The 26,173-nt window shown below is 36.6% G+C and overlaps 1 protein-coding gene across 3 annotated transcripts in view; it reads right to left on the bottom strand.

Moving 5' to 3' along the window:
- Positions 1-316: 316 nt before the first annotated feature.
- Positions 317-26,173, bottom strand: part of LOC105710360 (putative ankyrin repeat domain-containing protein 20A3) — an 80,215-nt gene continuing 54,358 nt past the window's right edge. For all 3 annotated transcript variants that reach the window (XM_064373532.1, XM_064373534.1, XM_064373533.1), the window contains 6 exons: positions 25,891-26,040; positions 21,495-21,607; positions 19,161-19,287; positions 4,860-5,138; positions 3,999-4,183; positions 317-2,607 (listed from right to left, as the gene is read on the bottom strand). In XM_064373532.1, the coding sequence (XP_064229602.1) occupies positions 2,457-2,607; positions 3,999-4,183; positions 4,860-5,138; positions 19,161-19,287; positions 21,495-21,607; positions 25,891-26,040 (1,005 nt within the window). In that variant the 3' untranslated portion in view covers positions 317-2,456. The remainder of the gene's footprint in view (positions 2,608-3,998; positions 4,184-4,859; positions 5,139-19,160; positions 19,288-21,494; positions 21,608-25,890; positions 26,041-26,173) is intronic.

The following is a 26,173-nucleotide window of genomic DNA, read 5'->3' as shown; positions in this document are numbered from 1 at the left end:
ACACCCCATCTCCCCAAAAAAATTAGTTAAGGAAATATATTTCCTCAAAACTTTTCTCATATTATATCTGCATCTATACAGGCTTTCATCACCTTATAAAATGACGCATGACCTGACTTTCATGGTAAGAATTAATGAGAATATTTTACATTGGAATTCTGCTTAACAATTTACGTAAGAGTTTAACATTTATTTTCTTTTTTGCCCAGTAGTACAATCTCATGACGCTGAAGCACTTGGACCCTGATTATCTCTTTTTTGCAGAAAAATAAAACAAAACTAAGTTTATATGATAAAAGCTATCAGCCAGATAGAATCTTATAACAGTCATTTATTTCACTCCCTTTTAAGCTATTTGGCTGCAATGCTAAGAAATCTGAGATTTGCTCTTCTATGATTTGTGAGGATGTGAAGCCAGGTAACAAAACAAGGTCGAAACTTCATTTAACACAAGCCATTGTCACCTTTCTCTGCATTAAGGAGATTATGAAGTCACCATGGAAACTGTAAATGAATGTGTACTGATCAAAATGAATATTTTAATAACAATGACACACAAAACTAGTTGCTATTTATTTATTTTTGTTCAAACGATTGTTTTATGGTTTTTGTAATTATTTTCTTTAAGAGACAGGGTTCATTGTGTGCCTGGACTGAAGTGCAGTGGCTGTTCACAGGCCCAGTCAGGATGCACTATAGCCCTGCACTCCTGGGCTCTGGCCATCCTCCTCCTCAGCCTCTTGAGTAGCTGGGACTATAGGTGTGTGCCACTGCCCCAGGTTCTTAGAAATTTTTTGTTAGTTAAAAAATAGTTAAACACTAGACAATATCTTGAACTGGGTCAAGCATAGCTAAACTATCTGTTTTTTCTTTATCAACTCTACACAGCTTATTATTGTTGGATACATTTTAGGATTCCCAGAAATGGATTCTTACTATGAGTGAAATCACATGGTTGGATTGGAATCTTCCTGTTACAAGTCCAAGGGAGATGCGAATACCCTGTGTGGCTCTGCATTAAATTCTGAATTGGAATAATATAATTGATTCTGTTTGGCCATAGTTGCTTTTAAAAGACCTGATAGGGCCGGGCGTGGTGGTTCACGCCTATAATCCCAGCACTTTGGGAGGCGAGGCGGGTGGATCATGAGGTCAAGAGATCGAGACCATCCTGGTCAACATGGTGAAACCCCGTCTCTACTAAAAATACAAAAATTAGCTGGGCATGGTGGCATGCACCTGTAGTCCCAGCTACTCGGGAGGCTGAGGCAGGAGAATTGCTTGAACCCAGGAGGTGGAGGTTGCAGTGAGCCGAGATCGTGCCATTGCACTCCAGCCTGGGTAACAAGAGCGAAACTCCATCTCAGAACAACAAACAAACAAACAAAAGACCTGACATCACTGCCACCTTACTTATTAACCCTACAAGTGGTGGCAAGATAGAGAGACATAAGTGAGCTTCATTTAAAAAATGCAAACAGTGCTTGATTTAATAATTTAAAAACGTGTAAAATTGCCCAGCAATAGATACATGCTACAAAAGATGAAATAAAAATGCTTTAAATCCAGTAGCAATAAAGGACATACTCCTACATAAGAAAAGCACAAAGCTTTTAACAATGGAAATAAATCATTTAGTGTTTGATGTTTATTTAATTCAAAAAAGTATTTATTTTTGATTCTATTAAATAATAAACATCCATATGTGGTTAAGTGTTTGGATGCCCACCACTCACTTGTGATTATGGATGGAAAACTTGAGATGGTACAAAGAAACTTTAAAAGTGGTGTCTGGGCATGGTGACTCATGCCTGTAATCCCAGCACTTTGGGAGGCCAAGGTGGGCAGATCACTTGAGGTGGGGAGTTCAAGACCTGCTTATCCAACATGGAGAAACTCTGTCTCTACTAAAAATACAAAATTAACCAGGCGTGGTGGTGCATATCTGTAATCTCAGCTACTCAAGAGGCTGAGGCAGAAGAATTGCTTGAACTCTGGAGGTGAAGGTTGTAGTGAGCTGAGATTGTGGCACTGCACTCCAGCCTGCACTCCAATAAAAGTGAAACTCTACCTCAAAAAAGAAAAGAAAAGAAAAGAAAAAGGGGTGGGGGGATATGAACCATAGCCCAGCTATGATCAATTAGAAAGTAACCCAAAGCATCTCAAACGATACTGTCAGTTATTAGATATTAACATGAAATTTCTAAAACCTAACTTAAATGCAGCTTTTAAATAAACTTAAAACGTGTCAGTTTAGTTACATTTATTGAATAAAGTTAATAAATAAGTATCTCTTGAAAATGAGAGCACCAGGGACTTGCAAAATGTAAAGTTTCCCTTTCCTTCCTGTATTAACACAGCTAATTATGATCTTTACTTAACACGCATAAGTCAATTGAACAACTCAGTATTTTAACAATTTACATGGTTTTTGAAATAGTTTTTGAAATAGTTGTTCAATAGTTTCTGGAGAGACCCATACTATTAACACTTCCAATCCAAGGTAACTCTGGGTCGAGCCTCATAGGAAGAATGCTGAGAAAAGATTTCATCTGTTCTTTCTCTTTCTGGAGCCTGCTACTGACAATTGCTAGTTTCTCTTGTGATCTGTAAAGATAACACAAAAAAATGCTTAGTATTTTATTTTTTCTTAAATGATTTCTAAATCACTTACATTTTTAAAAAGGTTGCCCTGAGAGTAAACCAAGTTACCCATGAAACAGTATTTTAACACTAAAGATGTGTTAGCATACCTGCTGTAAGCAAGTATAATTTTAAAATTGTTCTAAAAATGTACAGTTTCTAAGAAGATGCCTACTGAATAAGTAATTCAAACAAAGAAGGGAGGAAAGAGAAATGGCTATCAATGATGTACAGCTCAACAAGTAACACTTGCTGCCTTCTGGAAGGCTCTACTTGTAAGATTTGGAGGATACAATTAGAAATACATGTATTTAAAGATAACTATGTGAGATGATGAGTATGTTAATTTGCCTGAATATAAGAACCACTTCACCGTGAATAAATATATCATAACATCATGTTGTACTCTTTAAATTATATACTGAAAAAAAAAGAAAGCTAGAAATACTTGTATTTAGGAAACCAGTTTCAGAATTTTAAAAACTATTTTTAAATGTATTTTCAAATGTCTGCTTTCACTGCCCTTGTACATTTCACCCATTGTCTAGGAAAAATTAAGCATTTGGCACTGAGGAATAATTCACAGCAAGAACCCCTAGGGGAAAACTAGATGGCTGGGTTGGTGATCAAAAACAAACAAACAAACAAAAAAACAAAAACCTAAAGCATCTCTGGAGGCCATTAGCCCCTAGCATTGTGACCAAGGCACTGGAGGTGGGGCCCGCCCTTTCTGTCTTCCACACACCCCTTCAAGCTGACCAAGGTGTTATGTTTTAACGACTTTGTAAATTGCGCTTTCATCCTTAGGATAATCATTCCCTATTTCACAAGGATGCCTTCCTGTACACAGAAAAAACTGTATAAAATAATTTGTCTCAAAACGCCCTCTAGTGATAATAGTAAAGATCACAATCAGGAAAGTTCAGTTACTGAATGCCAGGATGTGCCCAGAGTTGCACTGGTTTGAGCAGTTTGGGTTTAGTTTGCGATCTACCAAAAATAAATTAATTAATATTTATATTTAGAAGAATTCTGATAGGTAATTTTATAACAAAATCACTTTATTGACTATAAAGCTTAAAAAATGTTAAAAGTCTAATAGATTGTGTTAACTACATGAGATTTTCCAGGAGAACACACCACACAAAGGAAAAAAAAAAAAAAAAAAAGACAGAAACTGTCCTAAACTAACATTTTAAATGTAAGTTTATTTACTAACACTATTTTCAGAAATTATACCATCAGGGTAGCTTTCACTTGCTACCAGTCTCATAAAGTTGTCTCACTAAAACTTATGCTTTCATAGCAAATTAATGAGCCCAGTTGATTTTCTACAAGTCTATGTTTTGACTTACGTCTTTAATTTTTTTGACATGTGTCTGTTAGCCTTTAATGCTATTACAAAGGCTTCCTTATATTCTTCTAATTCAGTAGTAACCTCTTTATAAGCAGTTTTCATTTTGGAGAACCGATATTTCGCATCTGAAGCCATATTATTCTTTTGTAACTGCTCTAATTGTTTTTCATATTCTGCTTGTTTCTAAAACAAATGAAAAAAATCATACTTTTAAAACAATTATAACCTAATTAGTCTATATTTGTTGCCTTTCATTTAGAGTAAGTGATTCAGAAAGCAATTTTAAATGTTTCTTAAAAGGAAGCTGAAGTTTAAAACATTTATCAGCAATTTCATCTAAACTGATAACGGAATTAACAATTAAATCTGAATTATAAAAATATGAAATCATTCTGTTAGTATTCATGTAATCTGATCATTTAAAAAATAATAGAATCCATTTAAATTTTTAAAAACTGCACAATGTAGCTTAAGACCAATTCAAAACATCATGTAATTTTAAATTACAATTTTCTTTTTCTAATAGTCTTATGCCTACTGGTCTTAATAACCAAGTGATTCTATAATAAAAATCATTACTCTGAAAGATCAATTTAGTTATAATAATGATGGAAAATTAAATAGTTAAAAGGAGAAACATGTATCACTTTTTTTCTAAAACTTTACAAAGCAAATTCCTATAAGAAAAGCAGAGAAAAAACTATATACATATATAGTGCTTATATAGTATATATATAGTGTTTATCTATAGTGTTTATATATAATAATTATATAACATACATAAATATATATATACAATTTGTAGTCAAATAAATGAAAGCACATTACAGATAAACCTACCTGATTAAAAAAAACTAACCTGTAAACCGATTTCTTCTAATTTTTTTCTTTCCTGTCTTGCTGTTTCTATCTGCAATTTATATTCTTCTACTTCACTAAGTTCTACCATATTTTTTTCCATATGTGTCTTAAGATTTACTACTTCTTGTTCCAACGTTTTGTTAACCTCCTTAAAATTTTCATATTTCTGTTGTACGTCTTCCATAGAGATTAACTCCTGTTGAATAACTTGATTGTTTTTAGCCAAATATAGACATTTTGAAGATACAGCTCCAAGCTCTTCTGTAAGATCATCAAACTGCATGAATAAAATGATACAGCTTGATAATGAAGTAGGCTGATATTTTAATACAAAACCAATAACAAATTTTGAAATACATTTACTTGCAATAACATGTTATCTATAATGTAGTAGATTTTTCAATTGTGAACCCTTCAATATTATTGAAGGGTTTTTTGATTCTTTGACTCAAAAAATCAAGAACAAAGTTAAAGCCACCAAGAGTCACAATAATATACTCTTTACTTTCATCACCTTTGCCACAGAACTTCTGCACTTGATCTTAGGCTTTTACTTTTCTGATTGTTTTTGTTTCTCCTGAAATGGCTCTAAGTTTTTTTCTTAGTAGAAAGTTTCTAATCTCCTTCCCTCATCATCATTCCCAATAATTTCTAAAGACATTTTAGGGACATCATTTTGAGTTATTTAGGCCAAAGTCAGTAAATGGCTCTCAGAATAAGACTTTGAAAATAACAATCTAGGCCAGGTGTGGTGGTTCATGTCTATAATCCAAGCACTTTGGGAGGCTGGAGCAGAGTGATCACTTGAGGCCAGGAGTTGTGTCCAGCCAGAGCAACACAGTGAGGCCATCTCTACAAAAAGCTAAAAAATAATTAGCCAGATATGATGGCTCATGCCTGTAGTTTCAGTTAGTTGGAAGACTGAGGCAGGAGGACGGCTTGAATCTAGAGTTCAAGGCTCTGATGAGCCATGGCACCACTATACTCCTGCCTGAATGACAAAAGAAAGACCATATCTTAAAAAAAGACAAATTAATGAGTTCCGTAAATAAGGAGTATGATATGGTTTGGCTGTGTCCCAATCCAAATCCCATTATGAATTGTAGCTCCCATAATTCCCACACATTGTAGGAGGGACCTAGTGAGACATAATTGAATCATGGGAGCAGTTTCCCCCATGATTCAATTATGGGGGACAGTTTAACTGTCCTTGTGGTAGTGAATAAGTCTCACGATGTTTGATGATTTTATAAAGCATTTCCCCTTTCATTTGGCACTCATTTCTCTCTTGTTTGCCACCATGTAAGACATGGCTTTTACCTTCTGCCATGATTTGAGGCCTCCCCAGCCATGTGGAACTGTGAGTTCATTAAACATTTTTTTAAATAAATTACCCAATCTCAGGTATGTCTTTATCAGCAGCATGAAAATGGACTAATACAGTAAGTTGTTACCAATAGAGTGGGGTGCTGCTGTAAAGATACGCAAAAATGTGGAAACAACTTTGGAACTGTGTAATAGGCAGAGGTTGAAACAGTTTAGAGTGCTCAGAAGAAGATAGAAAAATGTGGGAAAGTTTGAAACTTTTTGGAGACTTGTTGAATGGCTTTGGCTAAACTACTGATAATGATATGGACAAAAATCCAGGCCGAAGTGGTCTCAGATAGAGATGAGGAACTTTCTGGAAACTAGAGTAAAGAGTTTTAGTAAAGAGACTGGTGGGATTTTGCCCCTGCCCTAGAGATATGTAGAACTTTGAGCTTGAGGGAGATGATTTAGGGTATACAGTGAAAGAAATTTCTAAGCAGCAAAGCATTCAAGAGGTGACCTCGGTGCTGTTAAAAGCATTCAGTTTTTAAAAGGGAAACAATCCATAAAAGTTCAGAAAATATGTAGCCTGACAATGTGATGGAAAAATTTTTTTCTGAGGAGAAATTCAAGTCTGCTACAGAAATTTGCATAAGGAATGAGGGCCCAAATGTTAATCACCGAGACAGTGAGAAAGATGTCTCTAGGACATGTAAGAGATCTTTGTGGCAGCCCCTCCTATCACAGGTCTGAAGGCCTGGAAGGAAAAAAAATGGTTTTGTAGGTACCCAGGGCCCCCTGGCTGTGTGCAGCCTAGGGACTTGGTGCCCTGCATCCAGTCACTCTAGATGTGGCTAACAGGGGCCAAGGTACAGCTCAGTTTGTGGCTTCAGAGGCTGCAAGCCCCAAGCCTTGGCAGCCTCCACATGGTGTTGAGCCTACAGTTGGACAGAAGTCAAGAATTGAGATTTGGGAACCTTCACCTAGATTTCAGAGGATGTATAAAAATGCCTGGATGTCCAGGCAAGAGTTTGCTGCAGAGACAGGGGCCTCATGGAGAATCTCCGCTAGGGCAGTGTGGAAGGGAAATGTGAGATTCAAGCTACCATACAGAGTCCTCACCCAGGGCACACTGCCTAGTGGAGCTGTGAGAAGAGGGCCACCACCCTCTAGACCCCAAAATGCTAGATCCACCAATAGTTAACACTGTGCACCTGGAAACAGCTGCAGACAGTCAACACCAGCCCATAAAAGCAGCCCAAAGGGAGGATGTACACTGCAAAATTACAGGGGCAGAGCTACCCAACATCATGAAAACCTACCTCTTACATCGGCATGACCTGGATATGAGAAATGGAGTCAAGGATCATTGTGGAGCTTTAAGATTTGACTGTCCCACTGGATTTTGGACTTGCATGGGGCCCTTCACTTTGGCCATTTCTCCTATTTGGAATGGGTGTATTTATTCAATGCCTGTACCCCCATTGTATTTGGGAAGTAACTAACTTGCTTTTGATTTTACACACTCATAGGCAGAAAGGACTTGCCTTATCTCAGATGAGTCTTCAGAGTGTGGCCTTTTGAGTTAATGCTGAAATGGGTTAAGATTTTGGGGGACTGTTGGAAAGGCATGATTGGTTTTGAAATGTGAGGACCTGAGATTTTGGAGTGGACAGAGGAGGAATGATATAGTTTGGCTTTGTCCCCACCCAAGTCTCATTTTGAATTGTAGCTCCCATAATTCCCACATGTTCTAGGAGGAACTCAGTGGGAGATCATTGAATTATGGGGATGGTTTTCCCCATATTATTCTCGTGGTAGTGTATAAGTCTCATGAAATCTGGTGATGTTATACGGGGTTTTCCCTTTCACTTGGTGCTCATTTCTTTCTTGTCTGCTGCCATGTAAAACATGACTTTCACCTCCTGTCACAATTGTGAGGCCTCCCCAGCCACGTGGAACTGAGAGTCTATTAAACCTGTTTTTCATTATAAATTACCCATTCTCAGGTATGTCTTTATCAGCAGCATGAAAATGGACTAATACAGATTGTGGGGATATTAATGCCTTTCCCTAAATTTCAAATGTTTTATGGTAATTTGAATTGCATTTCAAGAAGTAATAATTCTTGGGGTTAAGGCCATAGAATACAGAACCCAGAAAAAAATCTACACATTCACAGCCAACTGATTTTGGACACAGGTGCCAAGAACATACACTGGGGAATGGATGCCCTCTTCAATAAATGGCACTGGAGAAACTAGATATCCAATGGAGAAGAATAAAACCAGACACTTGTCTCACACCATTCACCAAAACAAACTCACAATGGATAAAAGACTTAAATGTAAGGCCCCAAACTATAAAACTACTAGAAGAAAACATAACAAAAATGCTTCAGAACATTAGTCTTCACCAAGATTTTATGTGTAAGACATTAAAAGAATAGGCAAAAATCAAATAATACACCAATGATACTATATTGAGCTAAAAAGCTTCTGCACAGCAAACAACTGAGTGAAGAGAAAACCTGTAGAAAGGGAGAAAATACATGCAATCTATTCATCTAATCAGGAAGTGATATCCAGAATATACAAGGAACTCAAACAACTTTACAATAAAAAAATTTGGGTAAAAGATCTAAATAAATCTTAAAAAATAACCATACAAATGGCCAATATATATATTTAAAAATACTCAGTGTCACTAATTTTCAGGAAAATGCAAACCAAACCCACAATGTGATATAATCTTACTCCAGTTCAAATAAATGATTATCATTGAAAAGACAAAAAATAACAAATGCCAGTCAGTTTGCAGAGAACTCATATGCTGTTGGCAGGAATGTAAATTGGTACAGCTACTACAGAAAATGACATGGATTTTTCCCAAAAAACTAAAAATGGAGCTGCCAAGGATCCAGCAATCATACTACTGGGTATTCAACCAATAGAAAAGAAAACAATATATCAAAAAGATACCTGTACTTACATGTTTATTGTAGCACTACTCACAACAGCTAAGGTATGGAATCAACCTACATGTCCATCAACAAAGGAATAAAGAAAATGTATGTGTACACGATGGAATACTATTATGCCATAAGAACACAATCCTGTTATATGTGGCCACAAGGATGAATCTGAAGGACATTATATTAAGTGCGGGCACATAAAGATAAATATTGCACATTCTCACTCATGTGCAGAAGCTAAAGAAAAACTGAGGACTGGACAATGTGGCCCTCAGTTACAAAGCCTGTAATCCCAGCACTTTGAAAGGCCAAGGTGGGAGAATCACTTGAGATCAGGAGTTCCAGACCAGCCTGGGCAATATAGGCAGACCCTGTCTCTACAAAACAAAAAAACACCCAGATGGAGGGGTGCATGCCCATAATCCCAGCTGCTCAGGAGGCTGAGGCGGGAGGATCACGTCAGCCTGAGTCTGCGGCTGCAGTGAGCTATGATCAAACTGCTGTCTCTAGTCTGGGTGACTAGATCAGAATTGCCCAGAGCTCAGATTAGACTAGCTAGACTCTGTCTCTTAACAAACAAACAAACAAACAAGCAAAAAGCTCATGAAAGTAGGGGAGGGGAGGCTGGTTGATGGATATAGAATTACAGCTAGATAAGACAAATGAGTTCTGGTGTTCTGTGGCATTGTATGGTGAATACGGTTAACTATCATTTATTGCATATTTCAAAAAGCTAGAAGATTTTGAATGCTCACAACACAAATAAATAAAAAATTGTTTAATAAATATGCTAATTAGCCTAATTATTTGATTATTACACACTATATACATGTATCAAAGCATCACTCTGTAGCCCATAATTATGTATGTACATGTCAACTAAAAATAAAAGAGAAAATATATTTATCCCATTAAAAAAACAGACTATGGGCCAACCTTAGTGACTTGTTTCTAATTAATCGAATGTGGTAAAAGGGATACAATGTGACTTCTCTGTCTCATACTGTTTGCCCTTGGAACCCAGCCTGTACATTGTGAGAAAGCTCAGGCCACAAAGAGGGCCTGGGAGTTCCAGTGTCAGTGTTTAAGCTGCCCACCCCAAGCAAAGTTTCAGCCAACAGTCAGTGTCAACAATCAAACACTTGAGTGAGCAAACCTTCAGAGGATTCCACTTCCCCAGCCTTTCAGCTGTCCCTAGGGAAGCTGAGGGGAGCAGAGACAAGCTGTCCTGGCCAAGCTTTTTCCAAATCACAGACACATGAGCAAAATAAATTATTTCAAGCCACCAAAGTCTGGGTAATTGTTGGGAAAAATAAAATTGTTTTAAAAAGAGACAACAAGAAACAGAACTCATACAGTAGAAACCTGTCTCCTTTAAAGTAGGATCTAATAAATTTTGAGATTGATTTATTGATTACAATCATTATTGAGAAGTGGCAGATAACCAGGAGAGAGACAGAAGCTCCTGAAGGGGAAGTTTTCCTATAACTCCCTTCAGTTAGGAACTCTGATAACAAGGCAAGGGTGCCTATTTAGAATTTCTCCTCAAGTTAGAAAATGAGACTAGTAAACAAGAAGATACATGATTCAAAAACAACTAGAAATATTTGGTTAAATAATCAAAATCAGACATTTTCTTGATTTCAATTAACTGAAATTTTAAAAGAAGCAAGCAGCTTTATTTATTAATCATTCTAGTATTCAATTTTCATTTTTCTTTTTTCAATGAGGCAGTGAGAGTATTATAGATTCATTTTCTCTAGGACATATTTAAAGCAGTGTCTAGAGGGAAATTTATAGCACTAAATGTCCCCAGAGAAGTGAGGAAAGATATAAAATTGACACCCTAATGCCACAATTCAAAGAACTAGAGGAGCAAGATCAAACAAAGTTAAAGCTAGCAGAAGGCAAGAAATCACTGAAATCAAAGCAAAACTGAAGGAGATAGATACACAAGAAACCCTTCAAGAAAAATCAATAAATCCAGGAGCTGGTTTTTTGAAAAGATCAACAAAATAGACTACTAGCCAGACTAATAGAAAAGAGAGAAGATTCAAATAGATGCAATAAAAAATGATAAAGGGGATAGCACTACTGATCCCACAGAAATACAAACTACCATCAGAGATTACTTACAAACACCTCTATGCAAATAAACCAGTAAATCTAGAAGAAATGGATAAATTCTTGGACACTTACACCCTCCCAAGACTAAACCAGGAAGAAGTTGAATTCCTAAAGAGACCAATAACAAGGTCTGAAGTTGAGGCAGGAATTAATACCTTACTAACCAAAAAAAGTCCAGGACCAGACAGGTTCACAGCTGAATTCTACCTGAGGTACAAAGAAGAGCTGTTACCATTCCTTCTGAAACTATTCCAAATAATACAAACAGAGGGAATCCTACCTAACTTGTTTTATGAGACCATCATCATCCTGATACCAAAACCTGGCAGAGACACAACTAAAAAAGAAAATGTCAGGCCAATATCCATGATGAACATTGATGCAAAAATCTTCAATAAAACACTGGCAAACTGAATCTAACAGCACATCGAAAAGCTTATCCATTATGATTAAGCTGGCTTCATCCCAGGGATGCAATGCTGGTTCAACATACACAAACCTATAAATGTAATCCATCACATAAACAGAACCAAAGACAAAAATCACATGCTTATCTCAACAGATGCAGAGAAGGCCTTCAATAAAATTCAACAGCACTTTATGCTAAAAACCCTCAATAAACTAGGTATCGATGGATCATATCTCAAAATAACAAGAGCTATTTATGACAAACCCACAGCTAATATCATACTGAATGGGCAAAAACTGGAAGCATTCCCTCTGAAAACGGGCACAAGACAAGGACGCCCTCTCTCACCACTCCTATTCAACATAGTAAACAGAAAGAAATAAAGGATATTCAAATAGAAAGAGAGGATGTCAAATTGTCCCTGTTTGCAGATGATATGATTGCATATTTAGAAAACCCCATCATCTCAGCCCAAAATCTCCTTAAGCTGATAAGCAACTTCAGCAAAGTGTAAGGGTACAAAATCAATGTGCAAAAATCACAAGCATTCCTGTACACCAATAACAGACAGAGAGCCAAATCAAGAGCAAACTCCCATTCACAATTGCTACGAAGAGAATACAATATCTAGGAATACAACTAACAAGGTATGTGAAGGACCTCTGCAAGGAGAACTACAAACCACTGCCAAAAAAAATAAGCGAGGACACAAACAGATGGAGAAACATTTCATGCTCCTGGCTAGGAAGAATCAATATCATGAAAATGGCCATACTGCCCAAAGTAATTTATAGATTCAATGCTATCCCCATCAAGCTACCAATGACTTTCTTCACAGAATTAGAAAAAAAAACACATTAAATTGCATATGGAACCAAAAAAGAGCCCATATAGTCAAGACAATCCTAAGCAAACAACAACAACAACAAAAACCTAAGCTGGAGGTATCATGCTACCTGACTTCAAACTATATTACGAGACTACTGTACTCAAAACAGCATGGTCCTGGTACCAAAACAGAGATGCAGACCAATGGAATCGAACAGAATCCTCAGAAAGAACACCACACAACTACAACCATCTGATCTTTGACAAACCAGACAAAAACAAGCAAGGGGGAAAGATCCCCTATTTAATAAATGGTGCTGGGAAAACTGGCTAGCCATATGCAGAAAGCTGAACCTGGATCCCTTCCTTATACCTGATACAAAAATTAACTCTAGATGGATTAAAGATTTAAGTATAAGGCCTAACACCATAAAAACTCTAGAAGAAAACCTAGGCAATACCATTCAGGACATAGGCAGGGGCAAGAACTTCATGACTAAAATACAAAAGCAATGGCAACAAAAGCTAAAATAGACAAAGGGGATCTATTTAAACCTAAGAGCTTCTGCACAGCAAAAGAAACTATCAAAGAGTGAACCAGCAACCAACAGAATGGGAAAAAGTTTTTTGCAATCTACCCATCAGACAAAAAGCTAATATCCAGAATCTATGGAGAACTTAAATAAATTTACAAGAAAAAACAACTCCATCAAAAAGTGGGCAAAGGATATGAACAGACACTTTTCAAAAGAAGACTTATGCAGCTAAAAAACATATGAAAAGAAGCTCATCATCAATGGTCATTAGAGAAATGAGAATCAAAACCACATTGAGATACCACCTCACGCCATTTAGAATGGTGATCATTAAAAAATCAGGAGACAACAGATGCTGGAGAGAATGTGGAAAAATAGGAATGCTTTTACGTTGTTGGTGGGAGTGTAAATTAATTCAACCATTGTGGAAGACAGTGTGGCTATTCCTTAAGGATCTAGAAATAGAAATACCATTTTACAGAGCAATCCCGTTACTGGGTCTATACCCAAAGGATTATAAATCATATAAAGACACATGCACACATATGTTTATTGCAGCACTGTTCACAATAGCAAAGACTTGGAACCAACCCAAATGCCCATCAAGGATAGACTGGATAAAGAAAATGTGGCACATATACACCATTGAATACTATGCAGTCATGACAAAAGATGAGTTCATGTTCTTTGCAGGGACATGGATGAACCTGGAAACCATCATTCTCAGCAAACTGACACAAGAACAGAAAACCAAACACCACATGTTCTCATTCATAATTGGGTGTTGTACAATGAGAACACATGGACACAAGGAGGAGAACATCACACACCAGCGCCTGCGGGGTGGGAAGCTAGGGGAGGAATAGCAGGGCGTGGGGAATTGTGGGGGGATAGCATTAGGAGAAATACCTAATGTAAATGATGGGGTGATGGATGCAGCAAACCACCACTGTGACACGTATATACCTATGTAACAAACTTGCACAATCTGCACAGGTACCCCAGAACTTAAAGATAAATAAATAAATAAAGTGGGCGAAAAAAAAGAATATTACGGATTCGTTTTTAATCTTTATGAAGTAAAATAAATGTAGTGTGCTTTGAATGTGAAGAAATTAAATACAATCACTCCTTTACCTTGCTTCAAGCTTGTTTCTGTGGAGAAGACCATCGCATCTTTATGCTACACTGCAGTGTAACATATGTTCTTTATAACATACAAATTGGCTCTGAAATATTGAAATTCAAAATACTAATCTACTATTTGTCTCTGATAAATTGTCTGAATATTATCTAATTTTTAAGTGCTGCATGCCTACAAATTTTTCTTGTCATGAGTTACACTTCATATTCCAATTACCTTATATTGAGCTAGAAAGCAGATCTGGGCAACTCTGTTTAAATCAAAGGAGATCAATACAAGGAACCGTGGTTTCTGAGAATGGAGGATCTGCATCAAGGAAAAAATCAGCCCCAGTGTCAACCAGCCAGCAGCTGGAAAGTGGATCTTCAAATTGAAAGACGATGACTTAACTTGGTTTCCACTGAGGAAAGCTGACAGCCTTACTTAAACTTCTCCTTCCTAGATGGTGAACATTTATGAGTGATTCTATACATTATAATGAGTTAATATAATGCATGAGGCCAAGTACAGTGGCTCACGCCTGTAATCCCAGCACTTTAGGAGGACAAGGCAGACAGATCACCTGAGGTCAAGAGTTCAAGACCAGCCTGACCAACATAGAGAAACCTCCTCTCTACTAAAAATACAAAATTAGCCAGGTATGGTGGCACAGGCCTGTAATCCCAGCTACTCGGGAGGCTGAGACAAAAGAATCGCTTGAACCTGGGAGGTGGAGGTTGCAGTGAGCCGAGATTATGCCATTGCACTCCAGCCTGGGCAACAAAGAGTGAAACTCCGTCTCAAAAAAAAAAAAAAATGCACTAAATGGAAAATTACGTCAGTAAATCCTGTGACCAAAATTTGAATAAAATGGGACTAAAGAGGGAGCTATTGGCTAAGAGACTAAAGATTTGAATGGAGAAAAATAAATAAACTGTGTCTTGTAAGCCTGACTTCCCATAATATCTTAGCATCAGTAAGGTATGAGCTGGCCACAGATACCTTTGAGACACACAAGGTGAGGTTAAAGATGTTCCACCACATCCAATTTTATTATGACATAAGACAACTGGTAATATGCAACATGACTGAAAACACCTTCTAATTAAATTTGATTTGGTCCTGGCATAAGAATAAACAGATAAACATATTAGAATTAACAATCTAAATATAAACCTGTAAATTTACAGTTAATTGATTTTTCACAAGGTTAACGAAACAATTAAATGGAGAAAAAAAATCATCTTTTCAACAAATGGTGCTGGGACAACTAGATATCCATATGTAAAAAAAATAAAGTTGGACTCTTACACATACCATATCTAAAAATTACCTCAAAACAAAACAGCTAAATGCAAGAGCTAAAACTATAAAACGCTCAGTAAAAAAGCACTGGCCTAAATCTTTGTGGCTGCATTTGGCAGTGTTTTCTTAGCTACAACATCAAAAGAAGAAATAGGAAATTGAAAACTGTTGATCATGAAAGGGCAGTCTCAAAAAAGTGAAAAGGCAAGCCACTGAGTAGAAGAAAACATTTGAAAAGCATATATCTAATAAAGGACTCATTATCTAGGATGTATTTTTAAAAACCTTTATAATTCAGAAATAACAAGGTAACCCAATTAAAAAATGGGCAAAGAATTGGAATAAACATTTCTGCAAAGAAGATATACACTCCTGGCCAACATGGTGAAACCCCGTCTCTACTAAAAATACAAAAGAATTAGCTGGGTGTGGTGGCACACGCCTGTAATCCCAGCTACTTGGGAGGCTGAGGCAGGAGAATTACTTGAATCCGGGAGGCAGAGGTTGCAGTGAGCCAAGGTCGCACCACTGCACTCCAGCCTGGTGGCTGGTGATGGAGTGAGACTCTGTCTCAAAGAAAAAAAAAGTAGATATACACATGGTTAATAAACACATAAAAGATGCTTAATGCAATTAGTCATTAAGGAAATATAAATCAAAACCATCATGTGATACCACTTCACACCGTGAGGATGAAATCTTTGTTCAATGAAAAACATAGAAAATTAGTGTTACCAAGGATGTGGAGAAATTAAAACCCTTACACAATGCTGCTGGGAATGTGAAATGGTGAAGCCACTTTGGAAAACACACTGGCAGCTCCTCAAAAGGTGAAGCATGAAGTTGCCATATGAACCAGAAATTCGAGTCCTAAGTATATACTAAAAAAGAAACATATGCAAACACAAAAACTTGTACGTAAAAGTTCAGGGGCCGGGCGCGGTGGCTCACGCCTGTAATCCCAGCACTTTGGGAGGCCGAGGCGGGTGGATCACGAGGTCAAGAGATCGAGGCCATCCTGGTCAACATGGTGAAACCCCGTCTCTACTAAAAATACAAAAAATTAGCTGGGCATGGTGGTGCGTGCCTGTAATCCCAGCTACTCAGGAGGCTGAGGCAGGAGAATTGCCTGAACCCAGGAGGCGGAGGTTGCGGTGAGCCGAGATCGCGCCATTGCACTCCAGCCTGGGTAACAAAAGCGAAACTCCGTCTCAAAAAAAAAAAAAAAGTTCAAAGCGGCATTATTAACAAGACCTAAAAAGTAAAACTAACCCAAAGGTCCACCAACTGAAGAATGGATAAATAAAACACTTGGTGTATCTATACAATGGGATATTACTCAGCAATAAGAAGACATTAAGTACTGATACCTGCTACGATATAGATGAAGCTTTAAAAAGTCATGCTAAGTTAAAGAAGCCAGTCACAATAAACCACACATTGTGAATCAATTGATATGAAATGTTCAAAATAGAAAATAGATTGATACAAAGAAGGAGGATGGTTCCTTAGGGCTGAGGGAGGGAGGAGAAGCTAGTGGGGATGGCTAAATAATGTGGGGTTTCTTTTTAGATAATGAAACTGTTCTAAAATTGATTGTGATGATTGCATAACTCTGTCAAAAACTAAAAGTCAATGAATTGTGTACTTTAAGTGAGTGAATTGCATGTTGTGTTAATTATATCTCAATAAACTTCTTACCCTCCAAGTTTATTTCCTGCTAGTGATCTGGAGTCATGCAACAGTGTATTGCTTGGTTTCAGATCATTGGCCATGGTTCGAGGCATAAGAGAATTAACAGCATGTCCTTTTTATTTAAAAAAAGTAATATATTGGCCAGGTGTGGTGGCTCACACCTGTAATCTCAGCACTTTGAGAGGCCAATGCAGGCAGACTGCTGAGCTCAGGAGTTCAAGACAAGCCTGGACAACACAGTGAAACCCTATCTTACTAAAATACAAAAAAAAATTAGCCAGATGTGGCAGCATGGGCCTTGTAGACCCAGCTACTTGGGAGGCTGAGGCAGGAGAACTGCTTGAACCCAGGAGGCAGAGGTTGCAGTGAGCTGACAGCATGCCACTGCACTCCAGCCTGGGTGACAGAGTAAGAGTACATCTCAAGAAAAAGAAAGAAAAAGTTATATATATATATATATATATATATATATATATGGGGGGGAAGAGACAGAGAGAGAGAAAGAGTGAGAGAGAGAAAGAGAGGGGACGGGGAGGAAACCCAGGCATCTGGGATCAACTCCCCCTTGACTGCATTTCAATAGAAGAAAAGGCTGGCCCACCAGTGCCTCCTGACTCACCTTCCTGTAAATAACAGGCTTGGTATTGGGGAAACTCTCTGGAAGACACTGTTTTTACTTAAAACAAGATCAAACCCCCAACACACTCCTCCATCTGGAGACCAAAGCTTTTCACATGTGATTCCTAAAACTAAACCCGAAACCTTTTCACTGTAAACCAGAAACCTTTTCACATGTGATTCCTAAAACTGTAAACCTGAAACCCCTTCATATGTGATTTCTAAGGCTGTAAACCTAAGATTCTTCCATGTGTAATATCTAGTGTATAAGCCTATATAAAGGCAGAAACTTCCTTTGTTGGACCAGCCGAGTTTAGACAAATTATTACTCGACTCTCGGCCGTAATAAACCCTTCCCTTCCCTATTCAGTGTTTGAGAGTTCTGTTTCTCATGGCTGCTCCTGCTATAATACATGTATATATAAAAACTGTCCTTTCCATTAGTATCAAGTCTGTAAAATGTTAAAAAAAAAAAAAAAAAATCTTCTTTTCACTGCTTAAAGCACTGACAGATTTATATTGAGGATTAAACTCTGACCATTTTTTCTTTTGCCCCAATTCTTTTGCCTGGGGAGTCACACCTTACAAACTATAAAATCTCACCAACGAGTTTTATTAACTCATATTAATGGCTAACTTTTCAAGCTGACCCTGTACAGCATCACAGACAGCAGATGCTGAGGGAAATCAAAATAATTTACTCCCAAACATATTTATTTGACACATTTTGAAAAGGCTGCCACAGGGTCAAGAGATTAAAATGGCCCTACAAAGCTGTCTTCTCTGGGAAATGTGCATCTGTAAAAAGTCTCTATTAATGTAACTAGATCTCTCCACTTCTATGCATTCCCAGACTAGGGGAGATTATCTAAGAGCCTGACATATTTAAAGTCTGAAAAGATATATTTACCATCTATTCTCTCTGATGGCTGCAGGCTATGAGGCTTCATCTACACAATAAACACCTTGGCCTCCATGATCCCCTCATTTTAATTAGGCATTTCTTTCTACAGATTTCAAGTTTTAGACAATAGCTTAACTCTACCAACTGTCACCTAAAGAATCTCTAAAACCCACCTATGACTTGTAAGCCCCTCCGCTTCTATATGCCCCCCATTTTTGAGCTGAACCAGTGTATGCCTTCCTCATATTGACTTGTGATTTTCCTACAATTTCTGTCCCCTGGAAATGTGTAAAACCAAATTGTAACTCATTTCTCATTATCTCTTGAGGTTGTGTAACCCACGGCCACAGTCACTTATACTGGCTTAGAATAATCCTCTGTAAACTTGTTTGGCAGAATTTGGATTTTTCCATTCATCAATATTTCCCCAAATTAAGTGACTTTTTAAATCCCAAGACTGACCAGAAATTACCTTATATTTTACCTTCTTAATCAGAATATCCATTTCCAATTGATCTGTTAAGTCTCCATGGAAACCCAACTCTTCATTTCCAAATTCATTTAACATATATTTTGTCATTTCCAGGAATTTCTTATATCTGCAGAAATGTAATGAATTAGTAAATCAAGTATTTTTAAGAGGAAATACTAAATAATTTTTAAACAGATACTATATTGTAGCATATAAAAGGAACAAATATATAAAATATAAATTATGATCCTCTCATTTGTTTCAACTGAACATAGTTTTAAAACATTCTAATAAAATTATAGTCTTAGATGAATAATATGAAGAAAATTTTTATTATGTATATGGCAGATAGAGTGATATTGTATCATACACAGATTTTATAAATAAACTGTGTATACATTTTAGTATGTTAAGATAAAATAATCTATTACTAAATATTAGCCATAACTCAGAGATGAGTATCCAAGATGAAAATGTAAAACATACATGTTTGAAAAAGACACAAAAACAAATTTTGATAACTGTTGACCACAGTCTTTAAGAAGAAAAGGAAGTATACACAAAAAGCATCAAGGAGATCATTCAAACTGTTAAGGATGACCCCTGCTGCCTCAGAAAACCCCTCTGTGCAGGCTGACCCCACCCCTCTCTGATTGCTCTGCAGCTGCATTCCTGAACCCCTCCCTAGGTGCCACATTAAGGCTGCTAGACGTGCTACAATTAAGCAAAGTCTAATTACAGCTATGGGGCCAGCACGGCAGCTCGAGGGATGACAGGAAAAACGTATGGTTATCCATACTCGTAAATTCCTGTTTGACACATATCTGTAAAAAAATCCTGGTTTCAGTCTTTTCTTTAATGACTGCCACCACGAAAGTCACAGGATGATGTATTGTAGGTCTGCTGAAAGTTAAAAAACTAGCTCTGTTACCTGAAACCCCCTTGTGTCCCCCTCACCCCATATAAACCGCTCCTTTTGTAAGCTCAGAGCTGCTGCTTCCTCTGAGCAGCCTGGCAGGGTAAGAAAACTTTCTTGGCTGGGCGCGGTGGCTCACGCCTATAATCCCAGCACTTTGGGAGGCGAGGCGGGTGGATCACGAGGTCAAGAGATCGAGACCATCCTGGTCAACATGGTGAAACCCTGTCTCTACTAAAAATACAAAAAATTAGCTGGGCATGGTGGCGCACGCCTGTAGTCCCAACTACTCAGGAGGCTGAGGCAGGAGAATTGCCTGAACCCAGGAAACGGAGGTTGCAGTGAGCTGAGATCGCGCCATTGCGCTCCAGCCTGGGTAACAAGAGCGAAACTCCATCTCAAAAAAAAAAAAAAAAAAAGAAAAAAGAAAAAGGAAAAAAAGAAACAGGTAAGAAAACATTTTTGATGTCTGAGTTGAGGAGAAAAAGAAATAGGCAGTTTTAGAAGAAAGAAAATGAGCATAGAGATGTGTGAAGACTTAAAGACTGCTTGAAGAACAGATCTAGAGATCTTTGCTGCCACTACCAACAAAATGAAAGAAATACAAAACCGTGTCCAGAAAGGCTATGACAGAAAAATGTTGGTTAGAATCAGCAAATGAACTCAAGCACTCAGCAAACATAGAAAAGTAGCTGTGTTGGTGACTTCAAAGACACATTCCATTTTTCATCTGTGATAAAATCATGATTACTCATTTATCCCGGCTACTTGGGAGGCTGAGGCAGGAGAATTGCCTGAACCCGGGAGGCAGAGGTTGCAGTGAGCTGGCAGCATGTCACTGCACTCCATAAAGAGAAACTTTATTTCTCTTGAAATAAAGTTTATTTGTGTGAAACAGAAGTTTAATAACACATATACCTCATGTATATAAGGAAGGTACCCATAGAAAATGAGTAAATTTCCATGATAGGTTTTATATCTTAAAAAGAGAAAGAAGCAGAAAGAAAATACAAGGAAAATAGCAAAATAAATTTTGATGTTGTTAAATAATGAATGACACAGATAGGTCTTCTTCAAAGAATTTGAATACAGCAGAGGAGGATACTACCAAAGGAAGGAAAAAATAACAAAGACAGCAAAAATATCTTCAAAAACAAAATTCACACTAGATGATAAAGATTCAGTTGACATTATATGTACAAGGCTTTGTCATTATCGTTTTCAAAATCATTAAAGAATAAATGTAATATTTTGATATTCAAAAATAGGTTGCATTATGAATTTCTAAAATAAATGTTAAAATAGAATTTATAAAAATGCAGTAATAAAATGAATTTGTATCTAGGTTTTGACAAAGTAAAAGTATAGTTAAATCAATTAATGTATGATTAAAATGTTCTACAATATTAATACCATACCCAGTTCTCTCTTTTTCTACTTCATCATTTTTCTTTCTTATTTGATCCACATTATTCTTCAGACATGATATTAACACAGAAAGTTTTCTTAATTCTTCCTTTTCTTCCTCAGACTTGAAAAAAACATAGTTTTTAAAAGTATTTTTAAAAATATAGAGACATACTCTTCTATCTTAAAAAAATAGTATTTCTTATAAGTTTTTGAATAATATGTATTTAGGCAGGTGTGTAAAGTGCATTTTATAAACCTGCTGCCAATAAAGACAGAATTTAATAACAATCACTTTTCTTAAAACAGCTAAAAATGATTCATACTTTTCTTATTAACTTTTCTGATATTTAAACTGCCAATAATTTTTGTTAAGAAGAGAGGGGGTTTGCACATAAAATACTAAGTTTAGCAGAAAAAAATTAAGAGTAGTTATATTTGCATTTTAGTTTTCAAAGATGCCCTAGAAACATTGTCATCAACACTTCAACATATCCCAGGTTGTGTTAAATTACATCTTACTAAGACAATTTTTAGAAAACTCTCATCTTGTTCCCGTTACATTTTTGATCCTCATCTGTCTTCAGGGTGAGCTAAATACCCTCATTCTCTGTAAGTATTCACTCATGGTTTCAGCTTTTCCTTTTCTCTTAACCATTTCCCTTTAAATAAAGTTTAATTCCTCTCTACAACAAACAAAAACATAACTTCTGTCTAATTTTTGTGGCTTTTCTATATCCTGTTTTCCCATTCCATTGAACTTTATAACACATAGTCTCATCTAGAGATCAATTTTTCATCACTTGTCTTATTTTACATTGAAATCTGATTTTTAATCCTGTAATTCCAATTAAAAATCTGACAGTCATCAAGGACTTTATCTTGCTTTACTAGAGAGCAACTGTGAGCAGTGACCAAACCCTCCCATCTCTTCCTCTTACCCCACTTCATTTCCAAATGCAGCAACCTATGATATTCAGTTCTATCCCTTTCTGTTGCTCTTTTAAAATTATCCCAGAGCTCCTTAAATCTCAAAACTCTCATCCAGATTTCCTAATCTACATTTCCAGCTCTGACCTTTTTCCTGAGGCCTCTCCCGTCTAGTACAGTTCTTGTAGACAATATTCTCAACTGCACGCGCATCCATTGCTACTTGGTGCAGATTACTTTTGCAGATAGTGAATCTCATACATTTTATATTGATTCTTATTGATGTTATTTTGAGTGTAGTGTTATTTTTTAATCTTAGGAAGGACAGCCTCACCCTTACGATATTGACCAGCATACATTGTCCTTTTTTCTTTTATAATGCAAAACTTTCCCATGAGAACCAAATTATTAATTGTTTGCCTGTTTTTTTTTTTTTGCTTGTTTGTTTTTTTTAAGAATTTCCTTCTACATAGAGATATGGCATAAAAAAAAGTCTTGTTCTAAAGTTTCTTTCAGGATGACACTCAACTATATCATTGGGAAGCTCCAGTCAAGTAGAGGTTTCCCTTCAGCCCAATAGAGATTCTTCATCTCAAAATTGTGTTCACTAAATATCTTAATACAAGTAGTCTCTGGCTTAGGAATTCATGAAATAAGAACATTCTGGAGAAGTTAGAGGCTATTAATTGAGAGGGTTGAAAGCCGTCCCTTATTACATTTTTTAATACCCATGATAGGTATCAAAGTGGCTAATAACACTATGCCTGATTTCTAAATTAATTCTGTGGAAATCTATACAGAATTGTTTACTTATTTCATGAGACAGTGTCACTGTCACCCAGGTTGAAGTGCAGTGGCCTGATCACTGCTCACTGCAGCCTTGATCTCTCAAGCTCAAGTGACCTTCCTACCACAGCCTGAAAATACAGGCATGCACCACCATGCCTCAGCTAATTGTTTAAAAAAAATTTTTTTTTGTAGACAGGGTCTCACTATATTGCTGTGGATGGTCTCAAACTCCTGGGCTCAAGCAATCCTCCTGCCTCAGCCTTCCAAAATGCTGGGATTACTGACATAAGCCACCTCACCCAACCAGGTATTGCATGGAATGATTTGAGAAGCCATATCTACACAGCAGCCAGAAGGCCTGGATCTGAATCCCAGCTTCACCAGATATGAGCTGTGTGGCCTTGGGCAAATTAGCTTTCTGTGTCTCTGGTCCTTTATCTGAAATGGAGAGAATAATACCATCTACTTCACTGGGATGTTGGGAAGATTAAACTGGGGGTGAACATGAAGCACTTAGAAGAGTACATGGTACATAGTGAACTACAGATAATATTTGCTATTAGCATGATAATTTTTATTGTATATCTTAACACAATTGTATATGTTAGGCAGGTGGCATGCCAATGGAAGTGGTCTCCTATAGCTGCACTGAATCCTTCTTCTCACCACTGAGAGTGGCAGCAAATGGAGGCATATAATTCATAATTTACTTTTCTCTCTGTATGACTCCGTAGGCAATGACCATGTATCTCCTACAATGTAAATAGCACTTCCTTCATTGAATAGTACATAACTGACATGACCAGCAGAGACAGGCTATGCGACTGAGCTGAAAACCCTGAACTCTATTGATAAACCAAGGCTCCTGAATCAATTCCCTCTGAGCAACTGTTGCTGTGGTGGTTCCTTCATGAGCACTCTCCTGAGCACTCAGATTGAGAAGCTGTGCTATCCTTTATCAGACAAGCTACAGTCAGAACTGCTCAGCTGACAAACTGGTAGCAGTCAAGAAATACAGTTGGCTACCTAGTGAGGGAAGGCCAATTTAGATTCTTTTCCATAGTGAGAAAAACATAAACATTTGATTGAATGATTCTTCTCTATTAGATAAATTGGTTTAGATTTTATATTTAATTGCGAAAATTACATTTAGAATATAAAACTTACTGTGTCAAGGTCTCAAAGAAGAAATAATTGCTGTGGTGTATTTAATTGTATGCTAAAATCTTCCAAGCCAAAATCTTTTCAATTTATACAAGGATAGATGGTATACTTATTATACATTATTCCCCCATTAAGTAAATTTATGATGAGATGAAATTATCTTCCATAAAAAAGTCATGTAAAATTTAGGACTAAGTTGTTCTGCACAGACTAGACAACAATTGCTAACACATAAGATCAATGAGAGTCAGAACAGTCAAAGAAAACTTCAGGAAAAAAGGAAATTGTCTACCGAATGAATGAGGCTAGATGAACAGAAACTGAGAAGGCAGAAAGGATAGCATGAGTAATATCTATCATGCTATGGTGACAGACAGGTGATAAAGTCCAATGGCAGGGAAATAAAAACATATGTCCACTTAATAACCTATAAATGAATGTTCATGTGGTATTTTTCATAATAGCTATAAAGTGGAAACCAACCTAAAGGCCTATCAACTGATGAATGAATGGAAAACCAGTGTAGCCATGAAATAGAATATTATTCAACAATAAGAAGAAACAAACTACCAATATGTGCTAAAACATGAATTCTGAAAACATTATGCTGAGTGAAAGAGCCAGTCATAAAAGACTACGCATTGTATAACTCTATGAATATGAAACATGCAGAACAGGCAAACCTATGGAGATAAAAGTAGATGGTGGTTGCTTACGACAGGGGTAGGTGAAGGACATGGAGGAAGGTTGTAGTCATGCCTAGGAAATGTAAGGTTGCTTTTAGGGGTGATGAAAATGTTCTCATGAATATACTAGCAGATCCTGAGTTGTATATTTTAAATGGATAAACGGTCTGATATGTGAATTGTATCTCAGTGAAACTGTTTTTAAAATCCAATGACAAGATCAAGATAATTTTCTCAATTCTCAATTTTTGATGTACATACTATATCAGATCTAAATATTTTTACACTTTTATAGTATATTTTAAATAACAGGCAAAAAAAGAAAATGCCTAACTTTTCAAATAGTTTATAAATTAACCTAAAACATGTATATTTCAAAGAACAGCATAATGGCCTTTCTGTACAAATTAACCATGAAATAAATAGACACAGTTTCTGTGTCCATTCACAAGAGTTAAGAAATAAGATAATTTTCTGGAACATTCCATTAAACAATCTCCTCTGGTTTAATCAGGCCTGCATCATCCTAGCAATATGAAAATTACTTTAAAATACTGTTTAACTGGAAAAAAAGTTAATTTTCTGTGAGGAATGATGTATAATTCTCAACTTTTCCAAGGGTACATATTAAAAGAGAAAGGGTATGCAATGATTTTTCAATGGTAGAAGGTAAGTCACAATATAAAAAAGTCAGTACATTATAAAGATAGTAAAATGGTAATAATTAATTATAATGAAAATAAGAAATCAAGCTTCTGTCAAAATTAGTATCCTAAAACATGTTATAGAATTCAACCAGCTACAGAATAACTGCTGATATGTTAAATTCTGTACATACTTGACTTTCTACTTGAAATAATTTATTCTTCGAAGACTGTGTCTCATCCAAATTAATGTGACAACATGATGTTCCTTCCAGTGGCGACTCTAACATAGTTAAATTTTTTAGGCTATCAACCAGTTCTTGTTGAAGTTGTCTCACAATCACCTGATAAAAATACTTTGTTACTCATTTTATAAATTACCTTATTATTAAATTATGTTAATAATATTTAATTCTAACATACATACTTTGAAAATTATCACCACACACATCAATTCATCTTCTTTTCATCACATGT

The sequence above is a fragment of the Aotus nancymaae genome, unplaced genomic scaffold, assembly GCF_030222135.1.
Source record: "Aotus nancymaae isolate 86718 unplaced genomic scaffold, 86718_ANA_hifiasm-v0.15.2.pri h1tg000009l, whole genome shotgun sequence".
NCBI lineage: Eukaryota > Metazoa > Chordata > Mammalia > Primates > Aotidae > Aotus > Aotus nancymaae.
The sequence above is the reverse complement of the archived record's forward strand: the minus strand, read 5'-3'. Positions and strand labels throughout refer to the sequence as shown.